Source organism: Physeter macrocephalus, chromosome 2, assembly GCF_002837175.3.
Source record: "Physeter macrocephalus isolate SW-GA chromosome 2, ASM283717v5, whole genome shotgun sequence".
Lineage (NCBI taxonomy): Eukaryota > Metazoa > Chordata > Mammalia > Artiodactyla > Physeteridae > Physeter > Physeter macrocephalus.
In genome coordinates, this window is record NC_041215.1 from 22,650,705 (window position 1) to 22,669,479 (window position 18,775).

The following is an 18,775-nucleotide window of genomic DNA, read 5'->3' on the forward strand; positions in this document are numbered from 1 at the left end:
AGGCTCAGCGGCCACGGCCCCCGGGCCCAGCCGCTCCGCGGCATGTGGGATCTTCCCGGACCGGGGCACGAACCCGTGTCCCCTGCATCAGCAGGCGGACTCTCAACCACTGCACCACCAGGGAAGCCCATCTCCCTCATTCTTAATCTGTTTGTTCCCTGAGGTCAGCGTTCCCCTCCCCCTCCACATGGCCCCATGAGCGTGTAGGTAGTGACAGCTTTCCTTTCCCTGGCTCTAGTGCCCTGATTAGGACAGTTAATCCAGGCAGTTAACGGGGCCCTCTGAGCAGAGCGGCCAGAGGGCAGAGCTTTAGCCTCCACCCCTCGAGCGATGGAAACCACCTGGGCCACCACGTCCTGCCTTTCGTGTCCCATCTTTCATAAAGCTCCTCCCGTGGGTGAACCCCTCTGAGTCTGCATTCTGTCTAGGGGAGCTCTTCAGGTCAGGCCGACGGGGGTAACCCTGTTCCATAGCTTTCTCACGACCACGGGTTAATCTGGGACCTGGCTGAGGTAGCAGGCGGGCAGGGTGAGGACATTACAGGGCCTCAGTCACAGACGTGTTGTCTAGAAGTGCGGCTTGGACTTGGCAGGGTTATGAGGGGCTGGAGGTGGTGGGAGTACCAGATGGTCAGGGCCTGTCCAAAGGTTAATTTGTCAGCCTCTCTGAAGAGCTGAGAAGTACCAGCTCCAGCCCGTAAGCACGGGGGACACCCTTTAGCTACGACCCCGAGTCAGAGGTCCCGGTTTTGTGAAAGCTCCCCCGGGGCAGTTCCTGCTCTCAGGTACATGTAGATGGAGGGGACGGCTCAGGTCGCGGGGAAGCGGGGGGTGGCTCTCACGAGATGGCTTTTCAGTTCCAGGAGTGCCCACTTACGACTGGGGTCCACTCCAGAAGTCAAGATTCTTCCCTTTTAATTGTTCATACAAGGGCTTAGCAATTAAGCCAAAGTTGGGAATCCCTATACAGGCATCCCCAGGAAACCCCGGAGCTGCTTTCCCTCACCAGGGGTGCCTGCCGTCTGGCACATCAGCCCTTTCCTCTCCTTAGATGGCGCCCTGTGCCCCTTTTCTACTATAAATCTTAAGTGTTCTACCCGCTGGAGGGGGAGCTGGGCTTTTTCCTTTGAAGCTTCCTGTCCTCTCTCCGCCAGATGATTGAAGGCGTTAGCTGTGTTACAGTCGGAAGGCTCTTTGGTGGGGCTGGTGATGGGAATGTCATCCGCATGCTGAAGTATAGTTCCCTGTTCTAATTCGAGCTCACCAGGATCTTCAGGGCAGAACCACCCAGCACAGTTGTTTCCTCGTGCTGTCGGGGTTCCTGCCTTTCGGTTGCAAAATCTTAATGAGATTTTGGGGTTAGGGGCACACAAAGAAGGCATCTCTTAAGTCTAACAGAGTACCAGGTCCTCTCAGGGTTTAGGGTAGAGTAATGTGTACGGCTTTCACACCACAGGGTGAATCTCCTCCGTAGCTTCATTTATGGCCCAGGGGTCCTGAACTAGCTGGTATCTCCCATTCGGCTTCTTTACTGGCAGAATAGAAGGGTTGCCAGGGCACTGGCAGGGTCTGAGAAGCCCTTGCTTGAGTGGGCTTTGAAGCCCACTCGGGGCTGCTTTCCTTAAGCGGTGTTGCTCTTTATCTGGGTGATTGTGGTCGGGTCGCAGCTTGACTAGGACCGGCGGTGCCCACAGTGTTGCAGGACCGTACAGAGGGATTAACCCCCTTAAGGATAATTGGGCCATTTAAAAAAATATTTATTTATTTAATTTATTTATTTGGCTGCACCGGGTCTTAGTTGTGGCACGCAGGATCCTCCTTGCGGCACGCGGGATCTTTCACGGTGGCGCATGGGCTCAGTAGTTGCGGCGCACGGGCTCAGTTGCCCCGTGGCACGTGGGATCTTAGTTCCCCGACCAGGGATGGAACCCAGGCCCTCCGCATTGGAGCGTGGAGCCTTACCCCCGGGCCACCAGGGATATCCCTGGGCCATTATTTTTGGCCGAGGGCAGTAGCACTAGGGCTCCAGAACGGAAGGGGGTCTTAGGTGTTTCAGTGGTAAGGTTTTTGTCTCAGATAAAGCGTAGCTGCCAATCTGTGTAGTCGGTCTCTTGCTCTTAGAGGAATTGGGCGTTCCGGGACGTAGAAAAGTGAGAGAACATTCTGTCTTCCAAACTACGCTCAGCTCTATTACCTTCCTGTGACTCCCCTTCCACTCCCATCCTTGTACAGTTTTCTTTGGCCAGCCTGCCTTGTGGGGTGTTCAGGACTGAGTAGGTAGCCCGTGTGTGACTAGAATGTCAGCCGTTCTACCCCCGACGGTCAGGGTCAGCCGAGGCCCCTTCAGCCCTCCTCTTCCATGTGTGGGACCGCGAGGCTGGGCCAGGACACCGTGGTCCCCTTGGCTTCCTTCGAGGCCTTTGGGGCCCCCCTTCCGGTGGCGCTGCACCAGGCACTGTGCAGCCTGATTGGCTTTGAGCCCTGCTCTCCACTGTGGGTGTGGTCTTCAAAGCCCTGGCGACTCACCGATGTCCCGGGGTCCCTTCGGGGTGGGTGGGGGGGCGTCATCAGTGGGCGGCCGGCTGACCCTGAGTCCTGGCGGCTGGAATGCTGGCAGCTCCTTTTGCTCGTCTGTTCCCTCGGCGTCCGCCCGCGGATCCCGGTGGTTGAAGCCCCGAAATGCTGGCTCCAGCCCTGGCGAGTGGGCCCGGGGGCCCTGTCTCCGACTTCTGTCATTTTCTCCTCGTGTCTGGGCGCTCTGGGAAGTGGAATGGGCCTTGAGAACGGCCTGCCCTGCCCCTGACCCCAGGCTCACGTCTGTGTACACGCCGGCACTCCTGAGGCGTTCCAGGAAAGCCGGGGGGCTCTCCCTTCCGCCCCGGATGATCCCTGAACCCTTGTCCCGTTTATGGGTCTCTTCTTCACCAAATGAATGCCCTTCACAGTCACACCCCTGAAACGCATGAGGTGCTGCCGGCCGTTTGTTTTCCTCTCGGCAGCCCCACCCAGCGTCCGTGCTGGGAACGGCCTGGATTCCAGGCTGGTGTAGAGCGTGTCCTGCATTATTTTGATGGGTCTCATCAGCTTCCTCCCTTGCATTACTTATAATCGGTGCCTTTTCTTCCCGGGAGAATAAGATGTTCAGGAGGGTGTGGACAGCTGCCAAGTGGGGAAGTGGGTGTGAATATTCCCTGGACTACATGAAGGACTCCCTCGGGGTATCCTTCAAACCCTTGGATCTACCCTTCCAGTTATGTAGATCTGGGAAGGCAAGGGTACATACATGTGGTCAGACTGCCCCCTCCTTTGGGGACCTCCTGAAGGGGGAACGGCCCACTGATCCCAGAGGGCTGGTACTGAACGTGGCGACGGGTGTGCAGTGGACTGGTTCCCGAGGGAGCTGTGTGGAGAGAGGGAGGTGGGAGAGTCGGGGAGGGGGCAGCAGGTAGGGGCTGGTGGATTGGGGGGAGTAGGAGGCATCAGGGAGCCAGGAGAGGTAGGGGTAGATGACTCAGGAGTCTCAGGTGAACTGTCAGAAGGGGGAGTAGCTGCCCTTGGTGGAGGGAGGATGTCACGAGGACCGTCAGGCTGAGACTCCAAACCCAGGAGAGAGATTAGAAGTAACCTCGCGTTTTGGGGGTTTTTTAAATTTATTTACTTATTTTTGGTTGTGTTGGGTCTTCGTTGCTGTGCCTGGGCTTTCTCTAGTTGCGGCGAGTGGGCTTCTCATTGCGGTGGCTTCTCGTTGCAGAGCATGGGCTCTACGCGCGCGGGCTTCAGTAGTTGTGGCGCATGGGCTCAGTAGTTGTGGTTCGCGGGCTCTAGAGCGCAGGCTCGGTAGTTGTGGCGCACGGGTTTAGTTGCTCCGCGGCATGTGGGATCCCCCCCGGACCAGGGATCGAACCCGTGTCCCCTGCCTTGGCAGGCGGATTCTTAACCACTGCACCACCAGGGAAGTCCGCTATTTGCATTTTGAAAAGTGCTGTGGGGAGAAGGGAGTCCCAGGGTTGATAAGTGGTATGGATCCCACACCGAGAGGTCTCGGCGCTCTAACTGAAACCTGAACCAGTCTGCGTGGGGCCTGGAAGGGGAGGCGCTGTCTGAGAGGGCCTAGGTTATAAGGTCCCCTTTTAATTCAGCGACTTGACATTGCCAGACCCATTGTGGGGCTGTAGGAGATACTCAGTGTAGGTGGGTGCTTTCAGCCACCAGTCCCTGGAGATATAGGGTAAAGGCGGAGTAGGAAATAAGGGTTCTCTCTCCAATCAGGCGAAATGCCCGCAGGGCCTCCCTGGCAGGCAAGGAGGTCTGTTCAAAGAGGGCGTGTCCCTGCTCGGTGACAGGTAAACAGGCAGGAAGGCCGAATGCCCATTTGGCATGTATCCAATTTTCTCTACGCTCAGCTACAAGGACCCAAGGCCTTCGGACAATGTGGAGGTCCTCTTCCTTCCCCAGCCAGGCAAAGTGATTTTCCTGAAATCTGGCAAAAACAAGATCTTTAAAGGGTTTGTGGCTCAGAGGAGGGATTCCTAGGGACCTGCGATGGAGGGTGGCGGGGAGAGACCTGCCTGAGAGAGACGTGGACCCTGCCCGGGATGGCCAGTTAGGGCAAGAGGAACCAACACAAGACGTGCTCTTGGGTTTCCGAGTAGAGCCTAGAGGTGGGGACTCCGCAGAGGTGGGGACTCCGCAGCGGTGGGGCTGAGCGTTCTACCGCGTGCTTCCAGGCGGCAGCGGGCCTGGTGCTCACCTACCCTGGTCCACGACCAGCGTACCCTTTCACGAGAGTCTGTTTGGCGGCGAGCGCCCTAGAGGCCTGTAAGCGCTCAGCCTGTACCTATGTTTGAGGCACGTACTACTTCCAAGAGCACTAGGACAGGCAGGGCCACACAGGTCAGAGCCTGACGCTTCCCTGCGCCAAGAACAGAGACTAGGGCTCACATCACACACAAGGAGATGTCCTTGCCACGCCGTGGCCTCTGGAGGGCTTCCTGTCCAGTCCACGCCCCTTGCCGGGAACTAGTCCAACCGGGCAACCAATGGTGCGATCTCGCCTCTCCCCTTGCCAGGGCGTCGGCTCTGTTTAGATGACCAGCTGCCCAGTCCGGTCCTCTAGACTGAGGTCTGTCTCCAACGAGACGACCAGGATCCTTTCCCTTAACTTGCCAGCCCTCACAGCCAAACCTCGGCCGGAGCGGGGTCAGCGCCCACCCCGTGTCAGGTGTCCCCTGGACACTGCCCCAATCTGTAGCAAGCGTCCTTGCTGTAGATAAGTTGCACGGGGGGCCTTTACCTGGGGAGCGCGCCACTTGATCCTTGGCTGCTTTTAGATCTCAGACTAAATTCGGTAGTCCTCACTGGCCCAGAGGTTCAGAATTGGGGCAGACTGCCCAGTTATTTAGCTGGCCTTGTCAGCCCCGGGTCAGTGAGTTCAGCCCTGAGTTACAGGACAGAATGGGCCCCACGTTGGGCGCCAAAATTTGTTCCCAAATTAAATCGTATGGACCCCGCTTGCCTGGCCAAGGCTCGCTGCCTCGGGATGGGGGGGGGGTCCTTTTTCCATTTGGGAGTCGGTGAATAAGGAAGCAGAAGCTGAGATGCGCAAGCTTTATTCAGTGGCCAAAGACTGGAGAAGTGGGAGCTAAGCTCACAGACGAACTTCTTGCCCACCTGGCGAGGGGCATTTAATTCTGAAGGGAGGAGGAGTGAGGTTAACGATGGGGAGCCATATGCGGTAGTCTCCTGGGGGAGGGGCAGGGCTTTTTCGAGGGAGCGGGGGGGGGGTCACCCCCCTTTTATCTTGTTTTGATCCTTAATCTGGTCCTGGCTGCCGGTAGGTGTGTCATTTAATATGCTAATGTAGTCAAATCAGCGTATAACCAGACTCAGTCTGTTGGAGGTCAGATTTGTCGCCATCTTGGTCCCAGTGGTTCCATTTGTCATTTGTTTTGTGTGCGTGTGTGTGTGTGTGTGTGTGTGTGTATAGCTCTGGACCCCTTAACTTAGAAAGATTGTGTTCACTCCCGCTAAAGGTGGGGGGTCGGAGGGTCGTGAGCAAGGACGCTCCTAAGGGTCTGGGCTGGAGAGCTTTGAGCAAAGACCTGGAGCAGCTCTGGCAACACGCTCGGGGCGATCAACCTCATGCCCTGGGCATAGCATCCGGGTTTGGACCTGGGAGTTGTGGCCACACCCCTTCTGAACCGTGACCTCCTGGGGTCACACAAATAGATGCTGAGTGTGGCGGAGAGAACCCTGTGCGTCTCCCCTGTAGGGGCCTCTGTGGAGACTGAGCCTCAGCACCCCCCTCCCCTTCTTTCCCGAGCACTCCTGGGTTCCCAGGTGACAGGGAGGTCGGTCACATAAAAGGGAGCCTCGAAGGTGAGGCTGCCCAAGGCTGGGGGTGGCCCTCTCCGGGAAGGCCTCCCCACCCCCAGCTTTCCTCCCACCTCTGGGCCCTGGCTGAGGGGCGGGCAGTTGTCGTTTCTGTGACACGGAGGGCTGAGCCAGTGGGCTGCAAACGAGGGGCTGTGTTTATTGGGACAAAATATGCAGTTAGATTGCACCCCAGTTACCCACAGCCCCTCCACCCCCTGCCTGCCACCTGGACCCCCTCCTCTGGAAGGGTGGCCGGCTGGTTCCTGCCACCTTCATGTCGCTGGTCCCAGGCCTGGGCAGCCGTGTGGCGGTCACTCTTGGATGTTCTGCCCGATCCAACCTCTCACAGCAGCCACCCGGGTGTAGACGCCTGGGAACTGGGGTCGCCCACAGCCGTAACCCCAGCTGGTGACCCCAGTCAGCACCCACCGGCCAGAGGGCTCCCTGCAGGCCAGGGGTCCCCCAGCGTCACCCTGAGGAGAGGAGAGGAAAGGCACTCAGAGCAGGCAGTACCTCCCCGGCAGCAGCCAAGGGTGGGCTGGCCTGGCCTGATCTGCGTGCTCCTGGGCCACCGCGGGAGTGTCTCCCGGGCTCCCCCCGTGACCCCAGCGAGTGGCTTCCCCTGTGAGCCTCACTCGTATTATCTGGGAAATTGGTTCAGTGCTCGGGTGAGCGTTCATCCGCCTGGCAGACGTTGGTGGGCACCCGCCTGGCGCTCCAGGAGCAGAACCGGGCCTCCGCCCACACCCTCTGCCCAGCCTGCTCCTGACCCTCTGAGGGGCGGGGGAGGATGCGGTGGGGGGAACGCCGGCTTCTTAGGGGTGTCTACTAAGTGGTTGTCTAGAGGAAACCCGGGGGCCCCAGAGGTGCCCTGTTTGATCTGAGGAAGCGCACCGCAGGGCGGCGCCTGGCCCGCGGAGCCCCGGTCCAGTCGCACAGCGCGCTCACCGAGCAGCTGTCTACTCCGCCCTGCGGGGAGCCCGCGCACAGCATGCGGCTGCTGATCTGCACCGGGTAGAAGCGGCGGCACGTCTGCTCGCTGAGGAGGCGCACGGCCGCCTTCTGCAGCTGCCGCGCCAGCGAGCCTGCGGGCGAGACGGAACCTGGTGGGCCCGCGCCCGCCCTGCGCCGTTGGGACTCCCGATGGGGGCGCGGGCGGGGTCCTTCCCGACGCCCCTGGACCCTTAACCCTCGGGGGGCGGGGGGCCTATCTGCGCCTACCTCCCTCGCGCACGGAGCCCCAGCCGGTGATGACGCAGCGCGCGCCGTCGGGGGGCCGAGGCGCGGGCTCGGGCAGGCAGATGGGCCGCACAAGGCGGCTGCGGCGCACGGGCCCCGCCAGCTCCAGCAGCGCCACGTCGTAGTCCAGCGTGTAGAGGTTGTAGAAGGGGTGTTTGTGGATGCGCGCCACGCGCTCCAGCTGCCCCTCGGCGCCGCTCAGGAACGGCGTGCCCAGGAAGGCCGCCCACTGCTTGGGGTCCCCGTAGCTGCGGGACGTCGGGGACAAGCGTCCGCCCGGGTCCCCGCACCCCGGCGCTGCTCGCCCGGGGCTCCCCGGCACCCTGCCCCGCGGGGGCTGCGTTCGCGGTCGGCTGGGGAACCTCAGATCGGGCACTTGACCTCGGTTGAGTCGTCCCTTTGTCCTAGAACAGCGGGGAGGACGAGGGGGGCCCCGCGCCTGAACGCGCCCAGCCGGCCCCCAGGCACTGAGGTGACACTACAAGCTGTGTCCATTTCCACCTAATATGACGGCTCTCCCGCACCACCACCACCACCCCCCCCCCCCCCCCCCCCTGGGCATCCTAGCTGGGTTTCTCCCTGGACGTTCGCGGTCGGCTGGGGAACCTCAGATCGGGCACTTGACCTCGGTTGAGTCGTCCCTTTGTCCTAGAACAGCGGGGAGGACGAGGGGGGCCCCGCGCCTGAACGCGCCCAGCCGGCCCCCAGGCACTGAGGTGACACTACAAGCTGTGTCCATTTCCACCTAATATGACGGCTCCCCCGCACCACCACCACCCCCCCCCCCCCCCGCCCGCTCTGAGCATCCTGAGCTGGGTTTCTCCCTGGAGGGCAGGGCCCCTGGCCTGGTCCTCCTACTGCGCACCCTGCCAGGAAGGGGACTCCCCACTGGGTGACCTTTAGGGTGGTGCCAGTCCGAGCAGGACGGCTAGGGATGGAGGTGACCCGCTGGCGCGGAGACCCGGCCTGGGGCCGCCCCGTTTGGTGGGGGTCGGGGACTGGACTTCGCCCTGCTGCCCTGTGTGGCCAGGGGAGGGCCGTGCGGAGGAGGGGACGGCCTGGGGCAGCGGGTGTCGGGAAAGGGCTTTCCAGGCAAAGGGCAAAGGCGCGGAGGAGCCACACCCTGAGTTTTCGGGCTACGATTGGGTCCCGGTGAACCACGGACACGGCCCATTGGGGCGGGCGGGACTCACACGTCAAAGCAGTGCGCTGCCGACAGCAGCCACCTCTCGGCCACCAGCACGGCCCCGCAGCGGTGCTCCCGCCGCCGCAGCCACAGGCTCACCTGCCACGGCCACTCCCCGCGGCCCGCGGCGCTGCCACCCACGATCCTGGTCAGCGCTGCTGTCGGCGCCAGGCCGCAGTCTGCGGGAGAGGCGGGCGTGGGTCTGCGGTCAGACCACGCCTCCTCCACGCAGACGGCCCCAGCTCCGCCCCTGCGCGCAGCCCTGGGTCGGGTGCCTGGGAGAGGGAGTGGGGTGGGGGACCCACCTCGGGAAAACGCCTTCCCCCAGGGACCCTGGGCCTGGCGCTTGGTCCTACAAACGAGCCTCTTCTGGGCTTTTCTCAGATAATGCATTTAAGTTTGGTTCCTGTAACCTCAGCTTTGGGGCCGCAGCTCCCCAGCTGGGGGCCAGGCCAGCATCCCCTCTCGCTCCCCACTCCTCCCAGGCCTCTTTCAGTCCCCTAGGAGCCAAGTTCCCTGCTGCCCCAGGGCCTTTGCACACCCCAGCTGCTTTCCAGGAGGCCCTGCCTGGTCTCACCAGCTCCTGCACTGGCCGGCCTTCCTGGATGCCCTGTCAGGGGCTCTTTACCTGGGTCTAGTGACGCAGTGTCCTTCCCAGGGTAGTCCCTCCGTCCTGTGACAGACCCCCTCCCCCACCTGCAGCGCAGGGTGCACCCTCGGAACTCAAGAGTAGGAAGACCAAACGGGTAGCTCCGAGGAGTGCTGTAGGGGCCGCCGTCAGCACCGGCGGGCGCTCAGGTACACGTCTGATAATTCCCACAGGCTGTCTTCCAGCTCCACAGCCATGCCCCCTCCCCGGCCCTGTCTCCCACCAGCCAGCCGCCTCCCCTGCCCTCCATGGTCGGGGAAGGCCCTCCTGTCCCCACACCGAACAATATGTGCCATGTCAGGAACCCTCCTCCACCTCCTGGCCCCCACGTTGAGAACTGTAGCTACTGGAAAAGGAAGAATCACCAGGCTGGAGGCCCGACCCAGAGACAGCCGGCTGCAGAGTTAACAAGAACCAGTATTTCTCCCAAGGACACGATGCAGCCGTAAAGTATCAAAACGCCCCCTCCTCTGAGCATCCTGCTGGATGGGCAGGGGCAGCGAGGTCCCCTTGACCCTGGAGGATCTCAGTCACAGAGACTCTGCCCCGATTTCCAGCCCAGCCCAGCACCTCAGCTGAGGGGGTCTCTGGACTCGACTTCCCACCTCTGTCTTAACCTTGTGGTCCCCGGGGAGGCACCATGTCCAGACCCCTGCCGCGTGGTCTGCTTTGCTCTGAGCCGGTCAAACTCTGCTTCCTCTCAGCATCCCCTCCACCCCTTCTGCCCCGGATCCCACAGCGCCCGCCCCTCCCTCTGTCTGGTGAGCCGCCCCTTGGTTCTTTGGTGTGCGCTGCCTTGCTGCAGCGAGCCCATAAGCCTGACTTTGTGGGTGCAGGTCTGTGTCTGGGGACGGCCAGCCTCTGTGTGACTGTGGGGGGGCAACGGGGGGCGGGGAACAGAAGCCGGGCCCCATTCTTCGCTTGGTGCCCGGGACGCTGCGGACGGCAACTATTTGAGCCATAGGAAATTGCCTACATTTGATGGGTCTTTATTTTTGACCCAGAAATATGGCAGTTTCATATGGTTCTGGTTAATATTTAATAAAAATGAACTCCACATCTCAGACACAAGCTCAGGGCTGTGTTCTCTGTCACATCTGTCAGCCAGTTACTGCCCTGTTGTAACCCCCCTTAGGCCTGTGGGACCAGCCGTTACGTGGGCATCTGCCCTGTCAGTGCCGGGTCCCTGCCGTCGCGGCCTACGATGGTCTGACTTGTGTCCCCTCCAAAATTCGTAAGTGGAAGCCCTGAGCCCCAGAACCTCAGGATGGGGCTTTTGGAGATGGGGCCTTTAAAGAAAGAGACGATTAAAGTAAAATGAGGTTGTTCGGGTGGCCCTAATCCAGCATGACTGGTGTCCGTATAATAAGAGGAGATTAGGACACAGACACCCACAGAGGGGAGACCACACGAGGACGCGGGCAGAAGACGGCCGTCCTCACACCGAGGAGAGAGGCCTCAGAGGGCTCCAGCCCTGCCGACACCTCCATCTCCACCCCGCAGACTGGGACGCTGTGACGGCAGCCCTAGCGACTGACGCAGGACTCCTGCCACCCGCCCGCGCCACTCCATTCCCCTGGTACCTGGTAGCTGGGAGCCCACGGTGGTCTCCGTGGCATGTGGAAGTGGTGTCTGTCCCCTGGTAGTGGTGGTCATGGCGGTGGTGGTCCTGTCGGCAGGTTGGCTGGTCACCCTGCTGGTGGCCCAGGGGGTGGGTCTGCTGGCCACGACCCCCGGGACCGTGAGGCCAGCCGTCGTCCTGGCAGGGTGGCTGCTGGTGGGCGTCCTCATGGTGGATGGCGGGGGCGTGGAGAGGGAGTGGGAGGACATGATGTCGAGGATCCAGCCCTTCAGCCGGGTGATTCGGGTGTACACGCCTGGCTTCCTGGCCTGAGCACAGCCGATGCCCCAGCTCACAATCCCCGCCAGATAGAACACGCCAGGCGTCTCCTCGCAGGCCAGGGGTCCCCCAGAGTCACCCTGAAAAGGAAGGACAGAGGGCCAGCTGACCATACCGGCACCCTCTCCTCAGAGGCAGTGCCAGACCCTCCCGTGCTGCCACGAGTGGGAGAAACTCCCCAGCAGAGCTGGACACGTACAGGACCTCAGCAGGACGGGCCTCACCCATGTGGGGCTGTGAGACCTTGTGTGACCTTGAGCAAGTCACCTCTCTCTGAGCCAAGACTGCTCTTACTTTTGCATTGGAAACAAAACAAAACAGCAGAAAACCCTAAAGAAAAAAACTCTCCTGGGCAAGAATATACAATGGGAAAAAGACAGTCTCTTCAGCAGGTGGTATTGGGAAAACAGCACAGCCGCATGTAAATCAGTGAAGTTAGAACACACCCTCATGCCATGCACAAAAATTAACTCAGAATGGCTTAAAGACTTAAATGTAAGCCATGACACCATAAAACACCTAGGAGAGAGCATAGGCAAAACATTCTCTGACATAAATCGTGCCAATGTTTTCTTAGGTCAGTCTCCCAAGGCAATAGAAATAAAAGCAAAAATAAACAAATGGGACCTAATCAAACTTACAAGCTTTTGCACAGCAAAAGAAACCATAAAAAACAAAAAAACCAGAAAAGACAACCTATGGAATGGGAGAAAATACTTGCAAATGATGCAACCGACAAGGGCTTAATCTCCAAAATATACAAACAGCTCATACAACTCAATAACAAAAAACCAAACAACCCAATCGAAAAACGGGCAGAAGACCTAAATAGACATGTCTCCAAAGAAGACATACAGATGGCCAACAGGCACATGAAAAGATGCTCAACATCACTAATTATTACAGAAACGCAGATCGAAACTACAACGAACAAATGGGACCTAATCAAACTTACAAGCTTTTGCACAGCAAAAGAAACCATAAAAAACAAAAAAACCAGAAAAGACAACCTATGGAATGGGAGAAAATACTTGCAAATGATGCAACCGACAAGGGCTTAATCTCCAAAATATACAAACAGCTCATACAACTCAATAACAAAAAACCAAACAACCCAATCGAAAAACGGGCAGAAGACCTAAATAGACATGTCTCCAAAGAAGACATACAGATGGCCAACAGGCACATGAAAAGATGCTCAACATCACTAATTATTACAGAAACGCAGATCGAAACTACAACGAGGTACCACCTCATGCTGGTCAGAATGGCCATCATTAAAAAGTCTACAAATAACAAATGCTGGAGAGGGTGTGGAGAAAAGCGAACCCTCCTACACTGTTGGTGGGAATGTAAGTTGGTGTAGGCACTGTGGAGAACAGTGTGGAGGTTCCTTAAACAACTAAAAGTAGGGACTTCCCTGGCGGTCCAGTGGTTAGGACTCCATGCTTCCACTACAGGGGGCACGGGTTCAATCCCTGGTCGGGGAACTAAGATCCCGCATGCTGTGCGGCGCAGCCCCCAAGAAACTAAAAATAGAGTTGCCATATGGTCCATCAATCTCACTCCTGGGCATATATCTGGAAAAGACAAAAAATTTAATTCAAAAAGATATATGCCCCCCAACATTCAGAGCAGCACCATTTATAGTAGCCAAGACATGGAAGCAACCTAAATGTCCATCAACAGATGAATGGACAAAGAAGATGTGGTACATTTATACAATGGAGTATTACTCAGCCATAAAAAAGAATGAAATAATGCCATTTGCAAAAACATGGATGGACCTAGAGATTACCATACTAAGCAAAGTAAGTCAGAAAAAGAATGACAAACACCATATGATATAACTTATATGTAGAATCTAAAATATGACACAAATTAACTTATTTATGAAACAGAAACAGACAGAACAGACCTGTGGTTGCCAAAGGGGAAGGGGAGGGGGGAGGGATAAATGAGGAATTTGGGATTAGCAGATACTACTATATATAAAATAGATAAACAACACGGCTTTACTGTATAGTGCAAGGAACTATATTCAATATCTTGAAATAAATTGTAATGGAAAAGAATGTATATATGTATATACATACAGACGTATAACTGAATCACTTTGCTGTACACCAGAAACTAACACAACATTGTAAGTAAACTATACTTCGGTAAAATAAAGAAAAATTTAAAAGCATGATGTTTGCTGTAGGTTTCCATTATATGTCTATCATAGGGTTAGGATTTTTTAATTTTTTAATTAAAAAGGTTGTTAAAAATTTATCAGGTGCTTTTTTCTGTGATTTTGACAATGATCCTGTTTCTCCCCTTCAGTGTACTAATGCAGTGAATAGCATTAATGGATTGTCCTGTGTGGAGCCAAACTTTTTATGACATCAACTCACTTTGGTTGTGATGTATTTCCCTTATAATACATAACCTGCTGGCTTGAATTTGCTAATATTTTATTAAGGGTTTTTTCATCTATGCTTCTAAGTAAGACTGGCCTATGCATTTTTTAAAATTTTTTTTTCTTTTTTTTTTTTTTTTGCCATGTCACGCGGCTTGTGGGATCTCAGTTCCCCAACCAGGGATTGAACCCAGGCTACGGCAGTGAAAGCGCCAAGCCTAACCGCTGGACCACCTGGGAACTCCCTGAATTCTTTACCTGTGTGTTTCTCTGGCCTTGATAGCATGGTTCAGCTAGCTTCTTTTTATGTTCTGGAGCTGATTTGTTTCCCCTTAAAAATGGGTCAACCACGTGTCAAGTGTGACAGGGTGGTCATATACGTACTCATGTATGATTAGCTTTTCTTCAGTTAACATATACACGACAGCTTTTAAAATCAGTGTGTAGATATTTTGTGTAGATCTACCACATACTTTGAAACTGCCGCCTCATCTTCTGTTTGGACGTATCACGATCTCTCTAAACCAGGTCCCTCCTGGACTCACCTGGCAGGAGTCAACCTTGCCCTCCAGGAACCCCGCACAGATCATCCTGTCCGTGAGCGAGAAGTTGTAGAGGGCACTGCATGCCTTCTGGTCTATGATGCCCACGGATGCCCGCTGCAGGAGGTCAGGCTTGGTGGCTGCCAGGACAAGGAGACCACCCCCCAGGGCCACTTACACAGGGACCACTGTTCAGTAGCCGGCTTCACTCTGACCACGACCCCAGAGGGAGGTGCCATCCCCGTCCTACAGGCCAAGGCCCGGAGGCCCACGGCCTTGCAGGGATGCGTGTAAAGTCGCACAGTGAGAAGGAGGCGGGTCCCACCCTAGAATCTCACCACTGTCCCTGAGCGGATTCCCTAGCACCTTGGGTGACCCGCAGGGGGGCTACTCAGAGGTTTCAAAGGAAGCATTAACTCTTGGGGGGCCTCTGAAGGGTATAACACAAGGGTCCCCAAACCTTTTCCATAAAGGGCCACAGAGTAAGTATGTTCTGCTTTACAGGCCAGACAGCCCGCTGGGACCACTCAGCTCTGCTTTTGCAGCAGGAAAGCTGCCCGGGGCTGTCAGTAAGTCAGTGGGCGTGGCTGCGTGCCAGTAAAACTTTATTTATAAAAAGCAGCCGCATTGGGCCCACGGGCTGGAGTTTGTGACCCTGAGTTAGTGGAGAGGTGAGTGGTTGGCAGGCGGCGGGACCAGAGCCCCGGGTCGGGGTGGGGGGCGGAGGCTCACCGTTTCCCTCCTGCGTGTTGCCCCATCCAGAGATCACGCACTTGCGGCCCACGGGGAACTTCTGGATGGCCAGGGGCAGGCAGACAGGCTGCACGTACTTGTTGAAGACCAGGGGCCTGGCCAGCTCCAGCACGGCCACGTCGAAGTCCAGGGTGCTGGGATTGTACTGGGGGTGCAGCACTGCCCGCCTGAGCCCCATCTTCACGGGGCTCCCGCCGACGCCCGAGAGGGACGCGGTGCCCAGGTGGGCCCGCACCAGCTCCACCTTTGTGCTGCCAGGAAGGGGCCGCTCAGACTCCCTGCCGCCCCCAGGGCACCGGGCAGAGCTGCGGGACCCCGGCCCCGGGGAGGGCACCACGAGACCGTGGGCGAGGCAGGGAGCCCCCCCAGGCCTCATTTTCTTCTGGGACAAGAAGGCATGAGAGACCCCCACGGCTTTGTGACAGTCCGAGGTCAATGCCACCTGCCCTTGAGCGGAGGGGAGGAGCCTGCCCCCCAACTCGGCCCCTCTGTGTCCCTCACAGACCAGCTCGACAGGATCCTCCCGGGAGGCACTCCCCAGAGCCCCCTACCCCCCCGCAGCTGGACGTGACCCTGGCCACGTGCTGGGTCCTAAGCGGTCTCTGCATGCACGGGGATTTGATGGTGGGGGGACCCGGTGACGACGGGGGAGCCGAGGGGGCCTTACTGGTTGAAGCAGTGGGCGGCAGACAGCAGCCAGCGGTCCCCCACCACGGTGGCTCCACAGAAGTGCCGGGAACCCTCCTTCAGGCTGACCTGCCAGGGCACCTCCCCGGAGGCGGCCCCGAACCCGCCCACGATCCGGGTGGGCTTCTCCAGCGCCGGCCTGGCCCCGCACTCTGCGGGGACGAGACAGGAGGGCCCGCGCATCTCAGCCCGCTCGGCGGGCGGCGGCACCACCCTGGTTCCAGCGGGGCCTCGGGACACAGGGCACAGCCTCCGGGCTCTGGCTGGGCCAGGGCACAATCATCCCGTCACACACATGAAGCAGTCGAGGCTTAAAGGAGCCCTAAGGTCTCAAGCAAGTACAAGTACGCGGCCCAGCTGGGGGGATATGGGCGAAAAAGGAGAAGATAAAAATCACAGCAGCCCTGTCCCCAGCAGTGTCGGCGCGGCAGACACAGGCCACAGCCCGGGCGGCTCTGGACAAACGCAGAGTCGGGTTGTTACGGGGTTGGGGGCAGGGTGGGTGCAGGTGACTTTAAATGAGGAAGAGTTAAACAATTACACCCCAATAAAAATTTTTTAAAAAAATAATAAAATAAGCAGAAAAAAAGTTAATTTGATATTCATTTCCATAGGCAAAAACAATATCAAAATTTTTTCATCTTTGTTACGTATAACTTTTTCTATATTAAGTGTTGTGTGATGTTTATTTGATTGTATGCATGTGTGTGTACCCCTGTGTACGTGTGTCTTTAGCAATATATCTTTGGCCAGGTACACAGTACTTTGAAAAACTGGTATGTACTCAACATAAATCATGTATTCTTTCTTTTTTTTTTTTTTTTTTTTTTTCCGGTACGCGGGCCTCTCACTGCTGTGGCCTCTCCCGTCGCGGAGCACAGGCCCCGGACGCACAGGCTCAGCGGCCATGGCTCACGGGCCCAGCCGCTCCGTGGCATGTGGGACCTTCCCGGACCGGGGCACGAACCTGTGTGCCCTGCATCGGCAGGCGGGCTCTCAACCACTGCGCCACCAGGGAAGCCCCATGTATTCTTTCTAATGGGAGTGTACTTTACTATTCTTCCTACTCTTTATTTTTAAAAATTTAATAAAGATGGGGAGCACATCTTAATTGACTTTGTATACCACTGTCTGTCAGAATTTCACATTATTAATTACAATATAAATCTTGAATTGTTAAATGATTGAGTAGGAACAACTAAGAATAAAGGAGATTTTTGTGTTAAAAAAAAAAAAAGAAGAGGCAGAGTTTCGACTGGCTTTGAGCCTCGCAGGTCTGTGGGACCACAAAGGCGGATCAGTATCAGATCCGGGCAGTGACTGGACCTGGGTCCTCGGAAACCACAAAGTCGAGACAGGTGGATAATTTGTGTGCTTCGTGTGGCTGCTTGTGTCTGTGACAACCCCAGGACAGTCGCTCTCCCACCCTGGCCCCATCGTCATGGTCACTGGCCTCTTGCTGACCCTTCAGGATATTCTGAGTACACCCTCCTCCTGGCTGGCAGTAGGTGTTATCAGGCAGTAAATGTGAAGGATGACCACTAGCCTTTGCCTGGGCACTTGACAGACATCACTAATCAATCACCCATCTCTTCCCCACAGAGAGCTTCGGAAAGCCAGCACCAATCCACCCAACCCTGCACGGAGCGGACACCCACTTTTGCTGTCTCCCCAGAAAGTACCTTGTGGCTTAGAAGCAGTGGCTGAGTCGAGAGGCACGGCGCTGGGGGCCAGCGTGGGTCTGGTGGGTGTGTTGACCACCGGGCTCTGGGGGTTGGTGGGCCAGGCGGTGCTGGGGATGGCCGGGGCAGGAGCCGCCGTGGGGGCCAGAGGCTTGCTCGCAGCGGCAATGGCCTCCAGGATCCAGTCACGCAGCCTGGTCACTCGAGCGTACACCCCCGGACGCCGGGCTTCTGCACAGCCGATTCCCCAGCTCACGATGCCGGCCAGGAAGAACCTTCCGGAGGGCTCCTCGCAGACCAGGGGGCCCCCCGAGTCGCCCTGGGAGACAAAGGCACACCCTCAGGAGGGGTCGGGGCTCCCTGGCTGCAGTCGGTCCCAATCCCAGAGCCACAGGGTCAGAGAAGGAGCCCTGGTTGGGGGCCTTCTCCCCACGTGCTCACGGAGCAGAGCACGTGTGGGCTGATACCTCACATCTTGGAACCTCAGTCTCCTCTTCTAAAAACATAAAATAGGACAGTTGGACTATGAGATCTCTAAGACCTCTTTCAGTTCTACCACTGGCAGTTAAAAACCCAACCCAAATAAACAATATCCCCTCCTCTCCTTAGCCCAGCAGACCTTGGGTAATGTCACCAGTGGCTTAGGAGCCTCCAATCATCATGCGGCGTCCTCCTGCAAGGCCGCATCTGCCCTCACTCATCCCGTCTTGCTATCCTTTGCTTTCTCCTCACACCCAGCTCACCGTGACTCATCCTAAAACACAAGCTCTCTCTTACTATTTCCCGCCGTTTTCTCCAGCTTCTGGCTCTGATGTGGCACCCTGAGCACATGTAGCAGCCGCTCCCCACCCACCAGGCCTTAGAAAGGAGAGCAAAGATATAAACTAAAAAGAAAAAGGAAATCCACAGCCATGGGACAAACCAAGCAGAGGAAATCTTGGTGGTGGACCAGCAACAGAAGACTCCCCCTTCCGGGGAGAGGGGAACCTTGGGTGGAAACCTGGGGGCCTTTCCCAGCCACCTCAGGGGCTGGCAAGGCGTTGTCTGGGGCCTCTGGCCTCTTTCCCAGGCACCGGGCTCACCTGGCAGGAATCCACCTTCCCATCCAGGTAGCCGGCACACAGCATCCTGTCGGTGAGCGAGTGGCCATACAGGCTGGCGCACAGGGCCTGGTCCAGCAGCTCCACGGTGGCTTTCTGCAGCATCTCCGGCTTGACCACTGCCCAGCATGGGGAGAGACAAGCAGGGTGAGCACTCCAGGGCCCTGGCAGCCACCCCGGGCCAGGAGGCTGAGCTTCTGTTTCCCCAGCTGCAGTGCAGCTGCTGCAGCCCCAGATCAGAAATGAGCCAGGTCCATCA

General features: G+C 57.4%; 2 protein-coding genes across 2 annotated transcripts in view; one reads left to right on the forward strand and one right to left on the reverse strand.

Moving 5' to 3' along the window:
- Nucleotides 1-17,456, forward strand: part of TIMM13 (translocase of inner mitochondrial membrane 13) — a 22,676-nt gene extending 5,220 nt beyond the window's left edge. The window contains exon 3 of the mRNA XM_028500910.2: nt 17,337-17,456. Coding sequence (XP_028356711.1) covers nt 17,337-17,441 — 105 coding nt within the window. The 3' untranslated portion in view covers nt 17,442-17,456. The remainder of the gene's footprint in view (nt 1-17,336) is intronic.
- The window catches only part of TMPRSS9 (transmembrane serine protease 9), a 38,887-nt gene continuing 20,126 nt past the window's right edge, over nt 15-18,775 (reverse strand). Inside the window, exons 9-18 of the mRNA XM_028500915.2 lie at nt 18,499-18,635; nt 17,417-17,735; nt 15,715-15,886; nt 15,027-15,298; nt 14,298-14,434; nt 11,032-11,428; nt 8,807-8,978; nt 7,596-7,861; nt 7,323-7,459; nt 15-6,847 (exon numbers count right to left, since the gene is read on the reverse strand). Coding sequence (XP_028356716.1) covers nt 6,686-6,847; nt 7,323-7,459; nt 7,596-7,861; nt 8,807-8,978; nt 11,032-11,428; nt 14,298-14,434; nt 15,027-15,298; nt 15,715-15,886; nt 17,417-17,735; nt 18,499-18,635 — 2,171 coding nt within the window. The 3' untranslated portion in view covers nt 15-6,685. The remainder of the gene's footprint in view (nt 6,848-7,322; nt 7,460-7,595; nt 7,862-8,806; nt 8,979-11,031; nt 11,429-14,297; nt 14,435-15,026; nt 15,299-15,714; nt 15,887-17,416; nt 17,736-18,498; nt 18,636-18,775) is intronic.